At 39.6% G+C, this 25,347-nt stretch overlaps 1 protein-coding gene across 1 annotated transcript in view; it reads right to left on the minus strand.

Moving 5' to 3' along the window:
- The window catches only part of Nwd2 (NACHT and WD repeat domain containing 2), a 147,778-nt gene that overhangs the window by 69,035 nt on the left and 53,396 nt on the right, over positions 1-25,347 (minus strand). The window contains exon 2 of the mRNA XM_026385210.2: positions 19,122-19,210. Coding sequence (XP_026240995.2) covers positions 19,122-19,210 — 89 coding nt within the window. The remainder of the gene's footprint in view (positions 1-19,121; positions 19,211-25,347) is intronic.

The raw sequence follows: 25,347 nt of genomic DNA on the forward strand, positions 1-25,347 counted from the left end.
TGTATCTGAAAAATGAGTGCTGGAAAACAATAAAAGGCACGCCCCGCTGAGGAGGGAGCCTAATGTTTTCTGTCTCCTGACTTCAAAGACTCCCAGGGAAGAGTCTGCAAGACTGTAAAAACTTTTACAAGCATGCTCTTTGAAAAGTACTACACTGAGCAGTAGGGGTTTCATTCCTTTTACTCAATTGCTATCTGCATAAAGTAAATGTTTCCAATTGCAGCTTTGAAGATTTCTTTTTCCTTCAATTTTTCCCCACAAGCAGGAATAACACTCTCCCCAACCTCTGCTGAAGTCTGCCTGAGAGACAGGGAGATGGAAACACAGAAGGTAGGTCTTCCTCTGCAGCTCAGGCAGACCCCTGGAACTTTCTGTGTTGCCTGTTTCTTGTTGGTGGTCCCCACACAATATGTGTATACTAGATTTCGCTTACGTCAGAGTTTAGTTTTTGGAAGGCTGGTAGATCTATGACAGTTTCTGTATAATATAGTTCCATGACCCAGTCCATGAATTTTATTACATACAGACCTTTATGCACTGATTTGGGGGCTTTTCCTTTTAATGTACCTTGCAAGATTTAATCATACAATATTAAACAAAGGGACATCTCAGATGATAACTTCAGCATCTCATCTGAGAGCCTCCAGCTGAGACTATTTAAAATTAAATAAAAATGAATGAAAATTTACAAGTTCAACTCAAGTGCTTACTGGCTGCATGTGACTACAGGGCAGTGGAGATAAGCGTAATACTTCACTATCATAGTAAATTCCATTGGGTATTTATTTAATTACCAAGTTTCAATAGAGCACAGAAATTATCTAGTAATGTAAAGTCAGAATGGGGACGTAAAATAATCTAATTTGATGAATAATGGATAGTCCATGGCTTGCAAGATGTCATGTTCCCAGCAAATCAAAAGGATAAAGAAACAACACTCAGCTGTGCATAGCAACACAGGCCTGTAATCCCAGGGACTTAGGGGGCTGAGGCAGGAAGATTGCAAGTTTGAGGTCAACCTCAGCAATCTAGAAAGACCCTGTCCCTAAGTAAATAAATAGGCTGAGGATGTAGCTCAGAGGGAGAGCACTGCTGGGTTCAATCCCTAGTACCCCAGCCCCCAAAGAAATAACACTTAGGTGTGAATTTTTCTGAGTGCTTTAAATGCCATAGAGTAAATTAACGTCCTGCCAAGTTAGGACTTGTTTCTGATGTTTTAGAATAACAAGATGAACTTTTACACCTCACCATCCTTGGGAAGATGCCCAAAGAGCTGTGGCAAGTGCTGGGAACATGGTCTCCCCTTGGTGGGAACAGAATCCCCCTTGACATGTGGCTCTGGTCTCCTGGACTAAGAAGGACATTCACAGTCTAGTGTGAACAATGTGTTCAGAGAAAAGCTGGGAAGAGAAGGGATGGCTCGACTGGTTGGCCAAAGTCTGGGATTCACTGGGCTTGACCTGTTGGTGGGACCACTGGGCCAAGGCCAATGCCCAGGTGTGGTAAGATCTCAAGTCTTCTCTGCCACTTCTCGGATTCATACTTGTGACACAAAGGGAACTTGTCCCTACCCTGTTTGGCTTGTCCATGGAAGATACCATATGGTGATCCATCTGGGAAAACTACACAGCTGAGGCCAGGTGAATGGGAAGGAAACCTGTGCTTGTTTCGAGGTAGGCATTGCAGTCAAGCTTACTCATTTACTGATTCTCTTTAGAGTGAACGGAGGTCAAAGCACCACCCAATCTCTTAGTTCCAGACCCTCGTGGGGCTGCCACTAGGGATCACACTCTGCTCTGTATGACTCAGAAAAACCCCCTTCTTCCTGACATTTTATTTTCAGATCCTAGAAAACTGTTACTGAAATCATTAAGACAAGACATTTTTGGCCATCTGCCAATAAATTGTCAAACTAAATATACAAAAACCACTGCTATATGAATGGTACCCCTTAGTTGTGCCATGCACAATCTAAAATCCATATATGTAACCTTTTCTCTGTCTTTTTGGCTGACACTGGATATACAGTTATGTGTTGCATAGTAACATTTTGGTCAATAACAGACCACAGATATGATGGTCTCATAAGATTACATCACCTAGTGACATCATAGCCATCTTAGTTTGTGTGAGTACACTTTATGATTATGAAATGATGACAAAACTGCCAAACAACACATTTCTCACAGTGTACCCTGTTGTTAAGTAGGGCATGATGGCTGAGGAAGATCTTATTTAAAACAAGTAAAGAGAAGATACATGGAAAATATGAAGGTTAATATAAAAAAATTATAAACAGGCACTTGTTCCTTCCAGATTATTTAAACAACAAAATGATACAAAGTAATAATTAGAACAACAGACCACTGGACTTATACATAGCTGTAACACGTATAACAGTAAGAGGCAAAAGAGGAGGAAAAGAATGAGAGCTATACAGGAGACATCTTTCTATAGCTTGTAAAACTGTTAGTTAAAAATTATAAATAGATTCAGATAAATTAAGATGCATTTGCCTTAAAACAATTACTAATGTAACTTGAATATAGTGAGAAAAAAACAAATTAAAATGCTACACTATAGACTATTCACTTAATGCAAAGGCAGAGTACTAGAAGAGCAACGGAGAAACACAAGAAACATGAGATAGAAAAAAGTAAAACAGCAGATGTAAATCCAAGTAAACCAATAATATCAGTTAAATGTGAAGGGATCAAACAATCCAAAGTCAAAGACTATCAATGTAGATAAAAATAAGATTTGACTTAATGCTGCCTAAAGACTCTATTTTAAATTTAAAAATATATAAAGGAAGATCAGTAGAACAGAAGAAAGGTAAGGTGGAGGGAAGTGCTGGGGAATGATACTGGCCAAATTATATTATGTACATATGAATACGTAACAAATCCCAGCATATGTACAACTATAATGTGCCAATAAAAATGTGGAGAAAAATAAATTCATATATATAAATAGATTGACAATAAAAGGATAGGAAAACATACCCTGCAAACAGCAACCCCAAGAAAAAAACATCATGCAAACAGTAACCAGAAGAAAGTTTGACTGGCTCTATGAAGATCAGACATATAAAGCATAAAATATAATTAGAAATAAAAGGGATAGTACATGATGATAAAAGGTTCAATACATCAGGAAGATGTGACAAGCAGGAGTGAATATGTAAGAGCAGAGTCCCCAAAGACATGGAGAAAGGTCAGAAATGGAGAGACGAACAGATGACTCAGCTATGATAGTTGGAGACCTGAACATCTCATATTCACTAAGGAAAGAACAACCGGGAAGATTGACAGAAAACTAGAAGACTTGACCAATACTCAAAACCAACTACAGCAAACGTATCTACAATAATCTACTCAGCAGCAGCTGAACATTTTTTTCTAGAGTGCACACAAAACATTCTCCAGGATGGTACATACATTCATTTAAAAAAACTTAATAAACTCAAATGGATTTAAATAATATACACAATATCTTCTCTGAATACAATGAATGATTAGAAATTAGTGACACAAAGAAATTTGGGAAATTCACCAATTTTTGGAAACTGATATATTTGTAAATAGTAACAGGTTAAGGAAGAAATCATAAGGGAAATAAAATAATACTTAGATGGATGAAAATGAAGATACAACAGACCAAAACTTATGGGATACAACTAAAGCAGTACAGAAAAGAAATTTTATAGCTATAAATAATTATATTAAAAAGATCTCCAATTATCAAACATAATAATTTAAGAAACTAGGAAAATAAGAGGAAGCGAGAGTTAACTAAGTTAGCAGAAGCAAGGAAGTAAGAGATTATGATACAAATTAGTGAAACAGGAAAACAAAATCAACAAAAAAAAACTTTGATTCTTTGAAAGGATCAATAAAATGGATAAGCAATAGCAATAAATAAAGAAGACTCAAATTACTACAGTCAGGAATGAAAGAAAGGTTAAGTATTACTGACCTTACAGGAATAATATTTATAAAAGGATATACTAGAAACAACTCACTGTATGCCAATGAATTAGTAACTTAGATGAAATGGACAAATTCCTAAAGACACAAATTAGCAAAACTGACTTAAGAAAAAATAGACAATGTGAAGACATCTTTAAAAAGAGATTGAGTAGCAATTAAAAATTAAATACTGCACAGAAAGAAACTCCTAGGTCCAGATGGATGCACTTACAAGTTCTACCAAACATTTAAAGAATAATTAATACCATTTTTTTTACAAACTTGTGCAAAAATAGAAGCAGAGGACACACTTCCCTACTTATTCTGAGACTGGTATGATTTTGCTACAAAAAACAGACAAAAAGATTGCTTCAATATTTCTTCTGAATATAAAACAAACCTCTTCAACTAATACTAGAAAACATAATCTAACAGCATATCAGCATATAAAAATGATAATACAACACTACCAAGTAGGATTTATCTGTAATACAACATTAGTTAAGTATCAAAAAGTCAACCAATTGAAATTTGTTATGTTAATAGGACAGAGAACAAAACCCACATGATCATCTCGATTGACACAGAAAAATCATTTGACAAAATTCAACACCCTTCCTTTCATCATAAAAGCACTTATGCAATTAGGAGTAGAAACAAACTTCTTCACCCTGATAAAAGGCATTCATGAAAACTCAACAGCTATCATCATACGAAATGGAGAAAGACTGAAAAATTTCCCCTTAAGATTAGAAATAAGAAAAACATGCCCACCCTGACCCTTTGTATTCAACACTCTGCTGGATATTCTCGTCAGGGCAATGAGGCAAGAAATAAATACAGACAACAAGGTCAGCTGATAACATGAGTGTTAATAACAGCATTATTCCTAATGATCAAAAAAGTAGAAACAACTCAAATTTCTATCAAGTGATCAGTGGATGAATAAATATGATATGTCTATACAATGGAATAAACTATTCAGCAATAGCAACATGTCTTTCTACTTTAGTAACTTTGTTTTTCAAAAAAAATTCTGTTTCCAGCTTTGTTCCATTAAACTCTTCTGTCTCGTAAGTCTTTATGGGCATAAAATGATGAAAAAAGATAAAATCAAGCAACTCCTGAAGACAGGGAAGAAATAAATAAATGAAATATTCACCTCATGTAATATAAAACACCACTTTGGACAAACATACGCCATATATCTGCATGGTCAATAAGCAGTAAAAACCACTTGGAATCTAAAGTGCTCAATAAGACAAGATTTATTACATACTTAAAAAAAATTAAGTTTAGCTTTTAGCCTAATGTCCAGGCGCTGCAGATGCTGGAATCTAATTTACTATTTATTGGAATACTAACTTGTTGTCAGCACATTTTATGTGCCTTTACTTATTTCATCATTTTAAGTATAAAAGCTCAGGAAAGTAATTTGATTTTATCTTTTTTACTTAAAACCATCTCACTTGTTTTAAAAATTCTCAGGGAAGCTAATTTATCATGCTTATTATGATGTGTTGAATGGATCTGAAAGCTAAAACCCAGCAAATAAAGCCCTAACAAATCTTATACCTTGCAATAAGATGCAAACGTTTAAATACTAAGACTACATAACAATAAAGCAACTTTTAAGAAACAAATATGAACTAAGTTTTATCCCTTAACCCCCAAACACAGGACCATCAAATCTAAATTCATAACGGCCTTACGCTGTCATTGCTTGGAAAAGAACTTTTGAACATAAATATTTTCCAAAATGTTTTCTAGTTTTCCATACTATAGGACACTACCTGAATGCAAAACAGAAGTGTAGCTACACAGGTTTGTTTTTAGAATAATCCCTTAGTAATCCCATAATAACTTAGGCTGTCCTAAGTTATTATGATGGGCAGTGATCACTCTTCTCATCGACTCTGCCATTGCTCAAGACATTTCCTCCATAAGAATAATCTTGTTTTGAGCTGGGGTGGTAGCTCAGTGGAAGAGTGCTTGCTTAGCATTTGTGAGACACTGGGTTCGATTCTTAGCACCACATATAAATCAAACAAAATAAAAGTTCATCAACAACTAAAGAATATATATTTTTTTAAAATCTTGTTTCATACTTAAAAACAACAGCTTGTCACTTTATAGTTGAAGTTAGTTTGGATGAATAGTGGCATTTCTCCAGATTTCACTTCTATAAAACATGGCTTTTAAAATATCACTTTAAAAAGAAATAAAATCCACTCTCAAAAGGATCAACATCTGCCACCATTAAAAATACTCAGAACAACATGGAGCAGGTTCAGAAACTTTTGCATTTCTTAAAAGAACCTTCTGCCTCAAGTGTGGTTAATGGGTTAAAGGGAGCAAGAATGCAAGCAAGAAGATAATTTAGGGAGCTGCCATTGAAGTACAGGATACATGTACACTCAAATGTGGTTGTGGAAAGCAGTGATAAGCAGGAACAGAGCCAACTGTGTTTTTCTCTCAGTCACTCTTGGTGGTCAGGTGTCCTACCTCTGAGGGGTGCCGGGTGCCCACTTGCAACCTGGTTGAAGTTCCTTTATGCAGTGAGCTTTGCCAGCTTATGCTCAGTGCAGGTGCTCACCAGCTCCCATATTGCCACTCTTTCTCTGCCTCCAGAAGCTCCTAAAATGTCTCCATGTGCATCAATCCCTGATAGTCAGAGGTTTTGCCTTAGTCCCCAGTTGAGTTCTGCTCTACCACACAAAATTTTTAGGGCTATCTAGAGGTTAACTCTCAAGCACAGCTGTCAGGTCTGAGCCTTGAATTGTGAAATGGTTGATTTGATTGTCAACTTGATTGGATTCAGAGATGCCAAGAATTAAGAGGTGTATGGGTATGTCAATTGTCTGGGAATGATTGGCATGTGGGATATCCTACTGAAATGGATACCCTCCCTAAGCATGGGCAGGGCTGACCAATAGGATGATGGCTTGGATGGAATAACAGTTGGAAGAGCAAAGAAGCAGCAGCAGATGCAAGCGCCATTCTTCTTGAACGGGTTCTTGATTGCTGCTGCTATGATGGTGAAGATATCGGATTCTAGCTTCCTTCTGGATTATCTGAAAGCCTTTGGTCTCTGACTAGGGTAGGAACGTTGATCCATCCTGTACTGGGGCTTCAGCCTCTTGTACTGTGCAACTATTGGTTCTTCCAGCTGTTTAGCTTGTAGACAGCCATTGTCGACTATCACCTTCTGGTCACATAAGCCAACCTAATAAGTCCCCCTTTTGTAATTATACTTCCTGTGGATCTGTTCCTCTAGAGAACCCTAATACAAGTTGTCTTCGTGAATCTTTAAAGAAACTGTCATGTGACCTCATGTTTTCTGATGACCGCTTTTAACCCTGGGATCAGGAGTGGTCAGTGGGGCTTGATTTAGGACCTGCTTTTCCCAGAATTGCCTCTTTTAGTTGTGTTCCCATATATCTCTTAGTTAAGTATCTTATGACCAAGAAAAAAATTGCAGGTGACATAAAGTCAGTATTTTCAATAGTTCTGATGATATTGTAGCCATTGATGATGTGGACCTGCAGGTTGTCCTGACCAGTGCACTTGGGCAAGTCAGTCTATCCAGAGAGCATTCACAGGTATAAACCCTAACTCATCTTTGGTAAACATGGCCCATAAAACTAGTCTGAGTTCTAAGTTCTTCTCTGCTTACTTTCTTCCGTAAGAAGAACATTCTGGAAATGGAACACAGAGATTGAAACAAATTCCAACCAGTGCTGTCATCGTCACACTTTGACCTTCAGAAGCTGTATCCTGAGGACAGTAATATTGTTGCATTTCCTCTGCAGCAGGCGTGATCATGCTGGTCACTGGTGCTCCTGACTGTGTTCTCTATGAGACTGTCAGCTCCAAGAGGCAGGGCTGTTTCTAGTGCTGAGGTATCCGCTGCACTTATAACTCTGCCTGGTGCACAGCAGAGTTCCATCAATATCTGGGAATAAATGAATGCAGCTCAGGGGATCAAACCCCTTAATCTGTTCCTGGAGACCTGGGGTAGATTCCACTGAAGAGGTAATATACATGCTGGTCTTGAAGGACATCTACATAGGAGGCTCTTCTTCAGAGAGTGTAGGGCAGCCTTTTGCATACATAGTCTTGCAAAGGCAGTAATGTTACATGGCCCGTTTAGGTACAGGTGGTAAAGGCCACAAGATCATAAATTTGGGGAGCTGAAAGGTAGAAGGAAATTATTTTGTAGATGAAGAAACTTGGGTAAGTTAGTTTTTTCAAGGGTCTGTATCTAATTATTAACAAAACAACCTCTCAGATAGTGCTCTTTTTTATTCTCTGAAGACTTGTCAAAAGGTGCCTTCTCCCTCTGCTAAAATATAAATAAATAAAAATGAGGATGGAAAAAAAAATAGCTACTGTATGACCAGAATTTGAGAAAGGTTTTGTGATGACTGTATTCAACTGGGACACTCAAATGTCACCTGCAAATGGGGGCTATTTCCCATTCTGTTTATTGAAGGACTAATCCTTTTGGGTGATTTCCACTGCTGGAGGTAATCAGACAGCCACAATTTAGCAGAAAAGAATGCTTAGCCAAGTATAGCTCATCCAGTAAATTCTGAAGCCTCCTCAAATGGCACTACTTTATCTTCAGAAAAAAAATAGGAAATTTGTATATAAGTACAAATCAAAGGAAGAACAACAGGACCACCTTGGGAAGTCAGGCCAAAAAATTCCAAAAGAGCCACTCCAGGCTGCAGAAACTGAGCTGAGGTTTACAATTAAACTGGAACAATGAAGTAAACTGGGACAATGAAGGTCAATTATGACATAATACCTTCCTTTTGACTTTTATCTCTAACTTCTTTCCGCTTCTATAAACTGGCTCACTCACATGGATGGGAGATGGATGATGTAACATGTTTATATTACTTTCAGAGAATATCAATTTGATAAGGTCTGTCCAGGCTTTTGATGGACAGCAGAGAAATGTAAAGTGACTAAACAGATTGGAGTCCTGGCCTTAGCCGAAATGATGTGTGATTCAATGAAGAGATGTGCACTTCCCTGTAGAAAGCAGCATCCATTTGATTAGCAGAAAATGGGAAAGGGGTGATTAGTTGACAATGTGCAGAGAAGGCCAAGGGCATCACAACAAATCTTGTCAATTACAAATCCAGTGATGTCATCCATAGGGAGAAATGCATTTTGAGACTGAGCAGGCAGAGAGTTGGGAGAAAAAAAAAATAGGGACAAAAAGGAGACTGGGCTGGAGGGAACATGAGGGCTGTGGTGAGATGGCAAATAGTGCAAGAAAGGTAGCAGGTGACACCGATGGACCGTCAGTGTGGATGAGGATGGCCCAACTGAATAATTATTAGTAACGTCAAGCTAACACAAAACTCACAGAATCTAACTACTTTAATGTGCATAGAGAACGTCATTTCTTTATTTTGTCTGAAGTTAGTTTTAGTTTCTGGCCCATGTTTCCATCATTTGCCAAAGAGGATAAAGTGAACTTTGTTTAAACCTTAGTTCAAAATGGTGTTTTTATGGAGTTTATTTGAGAGCTCATTCTGTCTTGGACCAAGGCACCAAGTCTCTCTAAAGTCATGGCTTCTCCCTCTCCTGGGATGACATTTGGGTTACTTCATATCACGGGGAGAGAAATAAGAGTTCTTGCACAGGCTCTGGTGATGCCCACTGATTGCCTGCCAGTCACGGCTGGAGTTGGGGCAGATAAAACCCAAGTGCTGGCTTTCCTTCTCAGCTTGCTCAGAGCCTGGTGTTCTGTAGTGATGCATCCCAGACTTCTCCATTCTAGATGAAGAGCTCCAGACTTCTGCCCATGTGCCATCCCACTGTAACCCCAGCCTTTTGTGTGGTCATGTCTCTGCCATGGGGTCTGGCGGAGACTCTCAACTCAGGATGTGTGACACATAGTAACTGAAGGCAGCCTGGGAGAGTTTAGCCTTAGGGTCTCCAGTGCCACAACCACGATGTGACCATCCCTAGGAGGCTCAGCGGTGGGGGCTTCCTATGCATACGGCAGAGGCAAGCTGTGCTAAGAGTTGCCCATCTACTGGCTTACTTTTGCCTACTAATGTACCTCTCCTCTTCTGAAGCAAAGCTCAGAGAAAGGAAATGGGGAAGCAAACCTAAACTTTGCTTCATTTTTTCCTCCTCCTTTCATTTTTTTTTTTTTTTTTTTTTTAAGTCTAGCCCTGCCTTGTGAACAAACTGCACCTTTTCTGTACATTTAGATCTCCAGGGACAGAGGCCTACAGAATAGGCTGATGTGCCAAAAGAGTGATGAAAATAATTGAGGGATCTTCTCTTAAGCTAACATCCTGATTCTGGATTTTATGGTTGGACTGTATCCCCTGAAATTCATGTGTTGGAAACTTAATCTCCAACTGGACAATTGGGAGGTGGGGTCTCTTGGGAGGTGTCAGTTCACAAGGGCTCTTCTCTCACGAATGGATTAATGCTGCTCTGAAAAGGGGCAGAAAGCAGGAGTTTCTTTCTTTTATCCTTCCATGTTCTACCATGTGAGGACAGAGTGATCCTCCTGTCCAGAGAATCAGTGTTCGGGTGCCATGTTGAAGACAGAGACTGGACCCTCACCAGGCACCACCTCTGGGGGCACCTTGACCTTGGACTTTACAGCCTCTAGAACCATGATACAACAAAATTTCTGTTCATTCATAGATTACTCAGTCTTAGGTATTCTGCCACAGAAGTACCATGGTGTACTTTGGTCTGAACTTTTGGTTTAGTTTTGCTAAATAATCCTTTCTTAAAAAGAAGACAATCAATATTTCCTGGATATTCTTCCCATTCACATGCCTTCTTTACCACATGCTAAACAACCTTCTCACAGACCTTAGAATGACCAGAATAAAGGTCTTTTATTATACCCAAGAAAGCCAAAGATAAACGTTCATGATAGCTGGGCACAACAACTTGGGAAACTGAGGCAGGGGGTTGCAAATTTGAGGCCAGCCTTGGCATCTTAGTGAGATCCTGTCTCAAAAACAAACAAATAAATAAAATAAATAAAAATAAATAGACTGAGGATGTAGCTCAATGGCAGAGCACCTCTGGGTTCAATCCCTAGTTCTCAAAAAAGAAAAAAAAATGTGCATTAATAATTTCATATTGTACTAAGTTCTGGATGAGGAGAAAGAATTAAAAGGGTAAAAGAGAAGGAAATTGATATTGGCTAAATTCTATCCACTTGACAAGGCACTTTTAAAAAAATCTCTTACAACCTTCTTGGAAAATAATCACTAACCCATTCATTTACAGAGGATTCAACTGTGTATGAAAGAGATCAAACAATGTGTTCAGAATCACAGGATTGTAATCTGCAGATTCAGGATTTGAACACCAGAATATATAACAGAAAAATTCATGCTGTTTCCCCTATATGCTTCAATGGATGTAAGAGGCTGCACTGTATTGAATCTAAAATAGCTTCAATGCTGGAGCTGCTCCAGTATTATACATATCACTAAAAAAGAAATGTGCTGCCAAATACACAATGCACACCACTTATTTGTAAGATGAATTCCAAATTCAGAGATATAAAAAATAATGCGAAAAGCCATGCATCTGAGAATCAATTAAATCTGGGAAGTACCATGTCAGATAGGATAGTTTAAAGCAGCGCTGTATGGCCTGATCAGAGCAAAATCATGGCAAGAGCAGGGAGAGATCAGATAAAGGTCCCCTTAGCCATTCAGCTATTAAGAAGTGGAAGATTGAGCAAAGCCAGAGACTTGTGAAATGGCAAAGAAAATTTGCATTTACTTCTAAGAAATTTGCAGCAGATGAATCAATGGGGACAGCAACAGATTAGGCCCAGGGTGTAAAGGGTGGAAGAAGGAATTATGAGCCAAGAGTTGAAAGTCTTGAAGGCTGGGAATAGTGGCAGTTGGGAAACTAGGAAAATGGGAAGAGGAATGAGTTCTGTTTTGAACACATTAACATTCAAAACGTGCAGTTATCCTTATGCAACTATGAAGGGAAGAGAGGAGATGCTGATGCAGGGATGTCACCGTAAAGACTTCTGCTTAAGAAGATCAGTGCTCTAATTGTGGCTCTTAGGATGGGGGAGATGAGCAGGAGGACAGGGATGGACCTGTGCTGCCAAAGGAAACATGGACAGATGGGACATTAGTGAAGAAGACAGGACCAACCCCAGACCCAAGAAGTCTGGGTGCTTCACCCAGGATGAACGTCCACCCCTTCTGGTGCTTCCAGCAGTCATTATGATGCCATCCTGAGACAGAAAGCAGGATTTTCCTGTGACAGGTGTGAGGGTTTCACTCTCACACTTCTCTATGCACCTGGGAAGCCAGCAGGCCCCATAGAGTGAAGGGGAAGGGCTGCAGCTGACACATGGGAGGATTTCTCCCTGGAAGACCACACTATTACACTTAATTGCAAAGGCATACATACTTTTGAAAGCTATGTTTAGCAAAAGTGCAAAAGGAAACAAAAGGCACCTATCAAGACAAGGACTGTTAACATTTAGAAATAAGAGCCGTGAGAGTTATCAGCATGAGCCTCTCCCGATTTCAGATCATTTCAGTAATCACTACAGCAGGCGGATGATTGCTGCCTGTTTTAGTCTTTTTTGCCTCATACATGACAGCCACTCAGTCATGATTCCACAGAATTTTTGAAAACTGCATTATTTTAGGTCCTGCATCCTATTAATGTAATGTTCAAAAGTAATCAAATAAAAAGTTACTATTTTGATATGTGAAATAACGATTTTCTTAATCATGTTCTGAGCTTTTTCTTTTTTAACGTGTAAAAGTGAATTTTATTCCAACTATCTCTCTTCTGGTTACTTTCTCTTTTTGCATTCTTTTGGGTACCTGTCACTGGGAAATCAGGCTTTGAGATGGCCTTTGAAGGACAGGGATAAGGATGGCTGGGGGTGAAAGGGTATGTCTGATAGGAGGGGAAAATTGAAATGCATACAGAGAATGAGATCTCAGAGTCCAAAAATGAGCCATGGGCCAGCTGTGTTCCAAGGACAGGCTAACAATGGCCTGACTGCTAATGTTAGGGGGAATAGCAGAAAAGCTGGAGAAATAGCTAGGCTCATATTAAAACCCTGGAGGCCATGGATGCCATTCAACACCTAAAGGAACCCACAATATGACCTTTCAAGAGGATGCTCTGGTGGTGGTGTATAGAAAGACTCAAGTAGGGTGCTGGTGGTGGGTGGTTCTGCTAAGCACATTTTTCTAAAACCCTACTCAACATGGAACTCTGTTCCAGGCCCTGGGGACTTAAAAACAAAAGAGTTCCTTCCTTACAGACTGTGGCCTGGTGGGGGTAAGCAGGAAGAGACCTGTTAAGGTGCTATATCTTCATTCACTACTTGCAGCCCTGCAGGTTAGAGCGGGGTCTGAGCAGCAGGAAGAGAGAGGAGATTTGAAAGCAAGAACAGGTGGTATCTGGGGAAGAACCATCAGCCTTTTATCTAGTGGGTCCCACACCACATGCTTTCGCCCCAGTCTGCTTTTATTTTTCTCAGTTCATTCCCCTTCTTCTTATTTTTCTATCCTCTTTGTAGCCAAAGGCACTTAGTGAACACCAGCAAATTAAATGCCACGTTTAAACGCTGTGCCTTTTTCTGAATCCACGGGCGTTCATCACTTTGAGAGGGCTTGGTGTTCTTTCCACTGTTGTTTTCCTCTCCGAGTAGTCACTCTATAGGTCACACGCAGAATTAATTGAAGTTCACATAATCAGACTGGAGCATTTTCATTAAACATCTGAGTTTCAATGAAAGAAACAAAGGCAATGCCACAGAATGGCCCACTAAACAGGCATGGAGATCAAAGGCACATGGGCTGGCTTAACATACTACTTGCATGTTTATCAATCTAATTTAAGAAAACTTTTATTAAATGGCTTATGATGTACCAGCTGCTTAAATGACCACTGGGATGAGCTGAATAAGACACACGTGCAGTCCTTAAAGACAGGCGAGGAAGCGCCCACCAAGTGACATCTCATTCTCTCCATTGCTCATGTTAGAGCCTGCCATGACCACTTCTTGTCCCACCATTCCTCCCTGTTCAAAGCGCCTAAGCAAGCCTCTGAAAGTCTTATCATGTTGCTCTTTTCCTCTCATTCAGTGAAATTCCATGTCCTTAATCTTGGCCCGTAAGATCCCTTATGACCCAACTTTGATGTCAACTGTAATTCTTTCCCTCACTCCACTCATTCTTGGCTTCTTTACTTTTCTTAGGATGTTCTAAACCCACTCCTGTCTCAGATCCTTTTCCTTGTTCCTTACGTCTGGAATTCTCCTTTCCTTGACATCTACATGATTTGCTGTCACCTTCTGCAGATTTCTGTTCTTTTTTGGACCACCTGGCATTCCCTAAACCCCCTTACCCTACTTTGTTTTTCATCAAAGCATTTATGGGATAAGCTGCACTTATTACTGCTGCAATTTATCCGTTTATTATCTGTATCCCTCAACAACACTGAAAACTTTACAGAAGAGGGCCTCTGGGGTTTGCTCCTGTAGTCCCAGAGTTTAGAATGCTGACCAGCATGTGGTCAGTGCTCAACACACACTTTTAAAATATACTGAATGATTGGTAGTTATGCACAGAATTTTAGAGGAACAATAAGAAGAGCATATGTCACATCCTGGGATTAGAGAAAGTTTTCTTAAGGAAATGATTCTTGGACTGAGACCTCTTTTTGTGTGTTCATTCCTCATTCATTACTAAAGTCTTACAAACTTTTCCTAGGTACCAGGTACTATTCTAGAGACATGAATGTAGCTGCCATGAAGGCAGACAAGCCCTTGCTCTTGTGGGAGAAAGAAAATAAGCAAGCCAATCCATCAGCAAACAAGAAAGATATCTGAGACTGACACATGCTATGCAAATAACTGAAAATACTGCATCATAGGGGCTGGGGATGTGGCTCAAGCGGTATTGAGCTCCCCTGGCATGCGTGTGGCCCGGGTTCGATCCTTAGCACCACATACAAACAAAGATGTTGTGTCCACCAAAAACTAAAAAATATTAAAAAAACACACACTCTCTTTAAAAAAAATAGTGCATCATAAAATATCTATGTTGTGACTTCAGACTGTATCATCAGAGAATCATCTCTAGGAAATGACATTTCAGTGGAGACCCGAGGGACAATTAGAAAGCAGGCCTATAAGGATGAAGAGCTAAGTATTCCTGACACGGATCATGGCTGAAGGAAAGAGCCAAAGCAGCACAAGAGGCGGCAGAGCAGTGGGCCAGGAAGAGAGGAGAGCAACTTGAGATCAGGTTGGAGGATGCAGGAGGTGGCATAGGGGAGGAGCCAGATGGAAAGTATGCAGGTGGAGGGACTAAACCTGCAAATATGAGCAAACAGAGGCAGGTACCAAATAGACTGGTGTGTCTAAGTGACTTGGAAATGGATTTCTTCTGGATGCAGGGCACAAGCAAAGATGGAATCTGGGATACTGTGAGGTGAACTGGCTTCTCAGGAAGCTTCTGGCACATATTTTATTGCCGCCGAGGAGAGAGAACAATCTCGCTGGAAAATATAGCTTCAGGGAAAAGCTCCATAAATAACCTACTATAAAAGTCTAGAGTAAGAAGTTCAGTCTTAGAAGGTTCAGATGTTATGTATTTGAGCTCCTGCTGAGCTTATAACCGGTAAGCAAATGCAACCTTGCAAGGTTTACTTATTCTAAACACCATCTCAGACCTGTAAGGAGTGACAATCCCTAGTATAAATACTGAGCTGAAGGATGGGCCAATTAACTTACTCTGGGTTCCTAGTCCATGTCTTCTTTCCAGGATCTCACCGACTGACCCAGGACACCTGTCTAGAATGATTCTTGCCCTCAATTTATTCTACAGGCTTTGCCTTCTGCAATTTCCCTCGGGCTCTCTTGTATTCTCCTGTGCCCACCTCTAATTTGGAAATTATACTTTTTTTCCAATCAGCAAATCCTTGTCAATACTGTGTTCTATGGAGGCCAGTCAACAACCTCCTCTATTTAATAACAAGAAGGATGCAAAACAAACTCAAGGATGGGATTAATATGCTTGGGCACATTTCTTTTTCTATAGCATTTCTTAAGGAAATGATTCTTGGACTGAGACCTCTTTTTGTGTGTTCATTCCTCATTCATTACTAAAGTCTTACAAACTTTTCCTAGGTACCAGGTACTATTCTAGAGACATGAATGTAGCTGCCATGAAGGCAGACAAGCCCTTGCTCTTGTGGGAGAAAGAAAATAAGCAAGCCAATCCATCAGCAAACAAGAAAGATATCTGAGACTGACACATGCTATGCAAATAACTGAAAATACTGCATCATAGGGGCTGGGGATGTGGCTCAAGCGGTATTGAGCTCCCCTGGCATGCGTGTGGCCCGGGTTCGATCCTTAGCACCACATACAAACAAAGATGTTGTGTCCACCAAAAACTAAAAAATATTAAAAAAACACACACTCTCTTTAAAAAAAATAGTGCATCATAAAATATCTATGTTGTGACTTCAGACTGTATCATCAGAGAATCATCTCTAGGAAATGACATTTCAGTGGAGACCCGAGGGACAATTAGAAAGCAGGCCTATAAGGATGAAGAGCTAAGTATTCCTGACACGGATCATGGCTGAAGGAAAGAGCCAAAGCAGCACAAGAGGCGGCAGAGCAGTGGGCCAGGAAGAGAGGAGAGCAACTTGAGATCAGGTTGGAGGATGCAGGAGGTGGCATAGGGGAGGAGCCAGATGGAAAGTATGCAGGTGGAGGGACTAAACCTGCAAATATGAGCAAACAGAGGCAGGTACCAAATAGACTGGTGTGTCTAAGTGACTTGGAAATGGATTTCTTCTGGATGCAGGGCACAAGCAAAGATGGAATCTGGGATACTGTGAGGTGAACTGGCTTCTCAGGAAGCTTCTGGCACATATTTTATTGCCGCCGAGGAGAGAGAACAATCTCGCTGGAAAATATAGCTTCAGGGAAAAGCTCCATAAATAACCTACTATAAAAGTCTAGAGTAAGAAGTTCAGTCTTAGAAGGTTCAGATGTTATGTATTTGAGCTCCTGCTGAGCTTATAACCGGTAAGCAAATGCAACCTTGCAAGGTTTACTTATTCTAAACACCATCTCAGACCTGTAAGGAGTGACAATCCCTAGTATAAATACTGAGCTGAAGGATGGGCCAATTAACTTACTCTGGGTTCCTAGTCCATGTCTTCTTTCCAGGATCTCACCGACTGACCCAGGACACCTGTCTAGAATGATTCTTGCCCTCAATTTATTCTACAGGCTTTGCCTTCTGCAATTTCCCTCGGGCTCTCTTGTATTCTCCTGTGCCCACCTCTAATTTGGAAATTATACTTTTTTTCCAATCAGCAAATCCTTGTCAATACTGTGTTCTATGGAGGCCAGTCAACAACCTCCTCTATTTAATAACAAGAAGGATGCAAAACAAACTCAAGGATGGGATTAATATGCTTGGGCACATTTCTTTTTCTATAGCAACAGAGTCCCAAAGGAGTGTCCAAGTCGTTGGGAATCCTGACAGATTGGAAGTTTTGTAACAATCGGGACCCTGTTATCAGTAGAACCAGATTCCTCAGAGAAGGCAGTGCTGAATTCATGACAAGGAATTTAATTTAGGCTCACAATTTATCAAGTAAATGGTGACTTATGAGTAACTATTCACTATGTGTGTCATACGGCCTGCTGCTGACACTGTGCTCTGAGACTGAGGCCATTTAGAGACAATTACTTTATACATCATATTAGAACACATCATGAGGTATACCAAGATAAAATATTTACCTAAGAGGCAACAAAAATGAAGGGTGACATTTTCATCCATTAACAATGGTACATTTTCCATTCTTGTACCATAAACCCTATTACATATGCATCACTTGGCAATGTCAATGTGCAGTCGAGGTAGTACCAGAGACTTAAGATTTCCATTGTAAGTGCAAATGGTGGCCAACTGAAAAATTCTGAATAGATACTATTATCTTCTTCAGGAGCCATTTCCTTTTTCAAGTTTTGAATGTCCAAGATGCATTCAATGTTTTCAAGTACTGCTTGTTTTTCCCCAGGTGCAAAAATCTACGGTGTATAAAACCCATATGAACTTTAGCAATGACATGGGAAGTTACTGTCAGGCTGATACACACATACACACATAAAAGCTGTTTTAGTCAGCTCTTCTTTGCTGTGATCAAAATATCTGTCATGAACAACTCAGAAGAGGGGAAATTTATTTTAGCTCATAGTTCCAGAGGTTTAGTTCATGGTGGGCCAACTCCACTGCTTTGGGCCCAAGGAGAGGCAGCACATCATGGTGTTACTTCATTCATGGTGGCCAGGAAGGAGAGGCAAGGGAGAAGGGGCCATTGGGAAGATGAACTCTTCCATTGCATGCCCCAGTGACCCACCTCCTTCAGCTACACCCACCTGCCTTCAGCCACACCCACCTGCCTTCAGGTGCCACCCAGTCAGTCCATTCAAACTAGAATGGACTTAAAAGGTTACAACTCTCATTCATCATTTTGCCTCTGAATGTTCCTACATTAACACAGGAGCTTTGGGGGGGATACCTCATATTCAAACCTTAATACACCCCCCCCCATACACACACACACTTTTGGGTAAATGGTAAAGCCCTGAAATACTCAGAAAAAAGAATATTCTACAATGTGAATTAAAAACCAGAAGGCAGTTAGAAGGCAAGAGCTGGCCAGGCTGCTGAAAAAGAAAGACTTTCAAAAAGTTGGCCCTGCCTTTAGGTGCAGAACATCCCTAAAGACCACAGCTTAAAATTTAAGGGCAGGTGCTCAGTGACCTATCTTTTTGATAGTAGAGACTGTTAAAAGGAAAATGAATATGTTTTTTTTTTTTTTTTTTTTTTAAAAAGATGGCCAGTACCAGGCAGGGTCCAAGAATCACAGCAAAAATTTAAAAAACATTAAAAATAACTTTTATTTCCATTTTCCAATATTTCTTTTATACCCATCCTAATAGAAATGAACATTTTCAGGGCTTACAACTTGTATTTTACCACACTAGAATTCTAAAAAGAAACAAACCACTACTTATTCAGCTGATATAATTAAAAATGAAATTAGCATTAGAGTTACCTGAAATTCCAGTCCATAGTTTTCTCTGCAGAATTCTCTCAGTTTAGGATATACATTTTCTCTCAGTGCCCGTCTTTCTGCTCCTGTGTCTACAGTAGAAAAACAAACATATACAAGTGAGGTATGCCCACATATTTCTGGAAAATAATAAAAACTTAAATATTAACGTTAATATATGAAATTGGGGTGCTAAGTTTTGAAGTGGTGGGATATTGGGCTGCTGGGATAATTCCCCAGAGATCCACCCAGTCGGCATGTATAAGTAGCACACAGGATGGACGAGAGCCTCACTGGTCCATTTTCTGTGCAGGATTGAGAACCGAGTTGATTCTTTATGCCCACATTGGTGTTGACATCAAACTTTTAAATAGTCATGACCATCCTGTTTTTGGGGGAAGTAGGTGACATTATAGATTCCCCTGTTTTAGCTCAATGACATGCAAAAATTTCAACACACACATGCACTGATTTAGTTATTGATGTACTCCCAAATCCACACCATATATTTTCCTGTAGAGATTAGAAATAATGCAACATTTATAAATTTGGCACAGTATCTAGGAAATCAGCATAAAAATTTAGGAGAGACCAATAGTGGAAGCAAACATGAAAAACTAGCAGATCCCACCCTCTGTAGATTCAATGGGGCAAGGGTTTAACAGGAACATCTCACATTTTAGGTTTAGGGACTTTGTTATATTAAGAATGGTTATTTTTTTTAATGTGCCACATCATGCAAGAGTTCTGAAATAAAATATTTTTATCCTGTCATTAGAAAATATGAGTCAAAGAACCTGAAACCAGAATTAGAGAACAAACCCACACGCATTTAATGTTGAACATTTTGCACAGAAAGGAATTCTCAAGCCTCCTGTGCTGAATGCCATGATTCTCTTGCATTCATGGTGACACTCTAGAATTACAGCCAAAGAGGGGTGTCCTTGCCCCATGAACTCCAGTGAACCATTGGAAAGTTTTTTTTTTTTTCCTTTCAAAAATTAAGTGAATGTGTTATCTCATGAAAAGTATCCTTTGCTAAATGTACCTTAATCCCAGCTGAAATGATGGAACATCTGCAGGGCACATTTACAATGCAGATAAGAACTCAAAAGAATTTCCTTCTTATTCTCAAGCACATCTGCCCATGAAATATTTAACCATAAGCTGTGGCGACCCACTCTATTTTCCTACTATTCTTAAGCCTCTTTTGAGAAGAAACAAAGAACCACTTTCAAGAGTCTGAAATGTAGCTATAGCCCAGCAGAGTGGCAGGCACCAGAGTTTAGATGAAAATCAGTCAGAAGAAGAGAGAGTTTCAGATTCCTCTGATACCTAAACAAACTGGGTCTTTCCACACAGTAGATATCCAATGTGGTCCTGAGCCCAAAGGGCAAACAGAAAACCAGGCTGATCGGGGCCCTGTGGTGTCACGGCATTGCCAGACACAGCACATTAAGCTTTTATATCATTTACATAACCTTGGGATCAGATACCTCTCCTCTCTTGCCCCATTTAAAAAGCTGAAAACACTGACTTTAAATTAAAGCTGCTAATAGTCAATCTCTCTAAAAGGTCTTGACAGATTTTTTAAAACCCAAAGAACTACAACAACAAAAGTCATTTAAAAAACAAATACTTCCATATATGGAAGTTGGGAATATATTCAACAGGTCTGAGTGTTCTGAAATTCTAAAGTTAGTATTTGATACGTGAAATAATTATGGAATGATAGAAGGAACAGAAATTTCTTGTTTCTTAAAACAAATCTAATTATAATTCTTATTTCTGAGTACTGAGGCCTGCATGTGCAAAAGTGAGGAGGAAAAGACAGAAATATAGTACTCAATCACTAATATTTACTAATAGTGAATAGTCTTACTATAATCTGGTAGTGTGCTGAGCAAGCCTATGTGTTTTTTTTTCCCTTGGTCATTTCTGATGACAACCATATGAAATGGGTGAAATTTTTATTCTGTTCTTTTGATAGAAGAAACTAAAGACAGAGGGATTAAGAAACTGGCCAGGTTATATGGTCACTAGTTTGTTTAGACAACTCAGATTGGAAGCCATGCATTGCTCTGCTTTACCCCGGAGACAGGCAACTACAAAAAGAATCAACCTTTGAAAGCAATGAATACAATAGCTATAAAAAATGGCTAAGGGTCGTAGAAATTCTAATGTGTCCAATAAATAAATTTGAGGTATCCTTGATAGATTCTTCTTTCTCTGTTACAAACTCCTACCATAGCCAATCCATCAAGATCTTCCTCTAAACAAATCCTGAAGTGATCCAGCTCTTCCCTCTGCTACTGGATGCAAGCCAAATCCCCCTCTCAACTGGACTGGATCCCTGTTTCATATTTGTTTTCTTCAATCCATTCCACACAGAGCTGCCAGAAGGACCTTTCCAACATGTAAATCTGATCACATCATGACCGTCTTTCAAACCCTCCAACAGCTTTGCATGAAACTTGGACGGAAATCCACATTCTTTCTGTTGAAAGCTTTCACCTTCCCCAAGTTCATCTCCTACTACTTCCCTGTTCATGCCACCCCAGCAGGGCTGGCCTCCAGCAGGTTCCCCGATTACAGTCCCACGAATGGGCCTTTGCTCTTGCTGTATCTTCCTCCCACAACCCTGAGTCCTGGATCTGCTTGAGGCATCTCTGGACACTGGAGTGTCCCCTTTAGTTCACCTTCTCAGAGAGCCCTTCCCCAAGCACTCTCTCCACAGCAGCCTCTGAACCACTGTCCACTACCTTCTTTTAAATTTTCCATACAACTCATCACTACGGTTTGCTGTTTGTTTACTATCTTCCCCACAAAAATGTGAGCTCAATGGGAGTTGGAATCTTCTGCCTCATTGGCTGGTGCCTCCCCAGTGATTAGAGTAATGATCAATGAGAGTGAATAAAAAGCCCACACATGACGGTGACAGACCACACCTTAGCCTTACTACCTACCCGACAATAACCTCCCGGAGCACAGAGGCCTCCTAAGATACAATTCGTCATTGGGAAGATAAACAAGACTGAGATTCTGGAAAATAAATGATGGGGTTTAGATATTTAGTGTCATAAGCTAAATGAAGAGAGTGAAATATGAATTTCAGATTTCCATATTTCTAGCAGAATATGAGTATTTTCTTATCAAGCTATTTTGAACCTTGCTAAATATGTGAAGGAAGTACCCAGACCACACCTGGTACACATTCTGGTGCTCTTATTTTATGAGAATGAATCATATTTCCCTATATTTGTATTAATATGTGATGATTGGTTCTGGAAATGGAAAAGTAATTGAGATAGAATGGATTAATTGTGATGGATGACAGATAAGCTGGCTTAATTAAATAAAAACCCCCCTGATTCATACCGACGGCAAATCCGGATGGCTGGCAATTAAAAACACTTGAATGTCAGAGACAGGAAAAATTAACTTGCAGAATCTCACACATAAAAAGGGACCTCTTCAAGTATAGATCAGACGAGGTGCGTCACCATGTATTTTTTATACATAGTCAGTACATTCGTTTGAATCTGCTCTGCTCCTTAGTGCTTTGAAAAGGTGCATTAACACTTTGGCTGTGCTATTAGGTTTCTGAGCAGTTGCTTTCTAAATGATTCTTTGGTGATCTCAGAGTAAGTGAAAGTCTGTATGCAGTGTCTGAATTATCCACAGGAAGTATATTAGTTGGGGAGAGTTATTAATCAAAACCAAGATCCTTGAAACATCTTGATATAACTTCAGAAGGGTTTAGATTAATTCTGAATGCTTATTAAACATAAAAGAGTCTTGAATGACCATATTGGAGAGCAACCTCACCCAACTCCTGCCTTGCCCAGTAGAAGGCCACAGACATTAGATTAAGTCATTTTTCTGACTGTTGGCAGCTCAGAAAATGTGTTTAGGATCCATGACACATACTCTGCTAAGTTTGTCACATTAGCTCAGTGTCCCAGGTTTCCACGTATTTGCTCTTGCTTAGATTTTCTCTCTCATAGCTTCTTAGCCAATGATCTTATGGATAGTATATCTGGCTTTTTGTGGTTCTTATTTGGATTAACTCCTTGTTTGTACATTCCCAAAACTATATCTCCTCTCCATGGCCCTCTGAAAAGTTCTCTAAACCCAACCAGCCACACTCACCCCTCCACATTCAAATCTTGTCAATTTTATGTCATAAACATCTTTTTATCCCACTGTTTTCACACCCATCTTCTCTCAACTCCAGTTCTGTTCGTCTAACCCATTATCTGTCCCTCACTCACCACAGGCTAATGCACCATAGAGCTACTGGAGATAAATTCCAAGACAAAACAAAAGCAAAAATGAATCTGATCAATAGAAACTTTGGCTAGCCTTTGGTGGGCCAGAGGACAAAGGCTAGAATGCTTAGCAGCTATCAATACTGACAACCACAGATGTCTGTTTCTTTTCTATTCTTCCAGGTTTTCTTCCCATTTCTACGTAACAAACATTAAAAATTTAAATTAAATATTTGACACTAGAAAAGTAATGAATTGGACTCATTCAGTGATGACTGTGAAAATGTTGCATTCTTTCATTTTATCCCCACAAGCTTATTATGAGACAAATATGACTTGCCTATTTTGCAGAAGAGGAGACAGAGCTTATAAGTCGCTCACTCAAGGCCACACAGCTAAGCTCCACCTTTGGCTGTTCACCATAAATCTTCCCAGAGTCTGAGTTGTCAGATGTCACTTGGCTGGAGCCCTGTCCTCACATAAAACACTCTTTATGCTCAGAAGCTCCTGTCAATTGCACCCCTATGTGTGACTCCTACTCTTCTGAGTCTCAGTCATGCTCCAGGAACTCCTGCTAGACACAGGCATGCCCTGTCTTGGCCACCCCACAGCACTTTGCTCACTCCTGTGTGACATCTCATGCTGGATCTCTTGTCGTTTATTGTAGTTATTATTTTTAGTTTGTCTCCCCCATTGGACTGTGAATTCATGGAAGACAGAGACTTTTTCATCCATCTTTACATCTTCACAGAAATCAATGATTCCCAGAACATAATTCACATAAGTGAATGGGCGAGTAGAAACTATTATAGTCAAAACATTAACTAAACTGACTAGAAGACTAATTTGTCTTCAAAAATTAATATGAAAAAAATCCAGTATAATTTTCAAGTATATTGACTATGCTGACAGCTTGAATGGTCCTGTGTGAATCTCAGGTGATGTTACAAAATACACAATGGAGTAAGGCACTGTGAGGAGTGGACTCTCTCCCAAAGGCACAATAATCAAACATGACATTATCAAAATAAGGATTTTAAAGATCTGGAATCAACTAGAGACTAAAGTCATAAAAACCGAGAAAGGATTATTCTTGAAATAATTTGTCCCCAGCCCCCTCCCTCCTCTCCCCGTTTCCCAGCCGCTGGGAAGTGAGCACCTCTCACCTCCCAATGCTGTTCTGTCTCACTTCAGGCTCAAAGTAACAGCCAGCCGACCATGCACTGAAACCTCTGAAACCAGGAATCCAAATAAATCTTCTCTCCATGGTTTTTCTCAGGTGTTTTTGATTCAGTGATGAAAATCTGACTAACATACTACGTTTAAAAAAGGGAGAATGAACAGATCCCAAGATACCTATGAAACAACATCAACCATACTGATCTATAAAGAGCCCCAGAAGGAAAGGCGGAATATAAGGGACAATTTTTTTTTTGAAGAAATAATTGCTAAAACTTCCTTCATTTAAAAGAATATATTAGACTATACATCTAAGAAGTTCAAAGAATGGGAAGGAAGAAGGAAAAAAAGGGGGCAGTACTGGGGACTGAAGTGTAGCGAATTATGTCACATGCATTTATGAAACCAATTCTGTTTAACTACAATGCAATAAAAAATGACATTAACAAGTTGAATAGTAGAGAAGATGTTGCTATCATCTCTGCATTAAAGAATATACTAAAGAAATTCCTTTAAGCTTAAAGGAAATGACATTAGATGCAAATATAAATGCATACAAAGGAATGAAGAACTACTCTAAGATTTCATCTAACTGTAGTCAGAATGGCAATTATCAAGAATACAAGCAGCAATAAATGTTGGTGAGGATGTGGGGGAAAGGTAAACTCATATATGCTGGTGGGACTGCAACTTGTTTCAACCACAATGGAAAGCAGTATGGAGAGTCCTCAGTAAACTTGGAATGGAACTACCATTTGACCCAGTTATCCCACTCCTAG

Source organism: Urocitellus parryii, chromosome 10 (assembly GCF_045843805.1).
Source record: "Urocitellus parryii isolate mUroPar1 chromosome 10, mUroPar1.hap1, whole genome shotgun sequence".
NCBI lineage: Eukaryota > Metazoa > Chordata > Mammalia > Rodentia > Sciuridae > Urocitellus > Urocitellus parryii.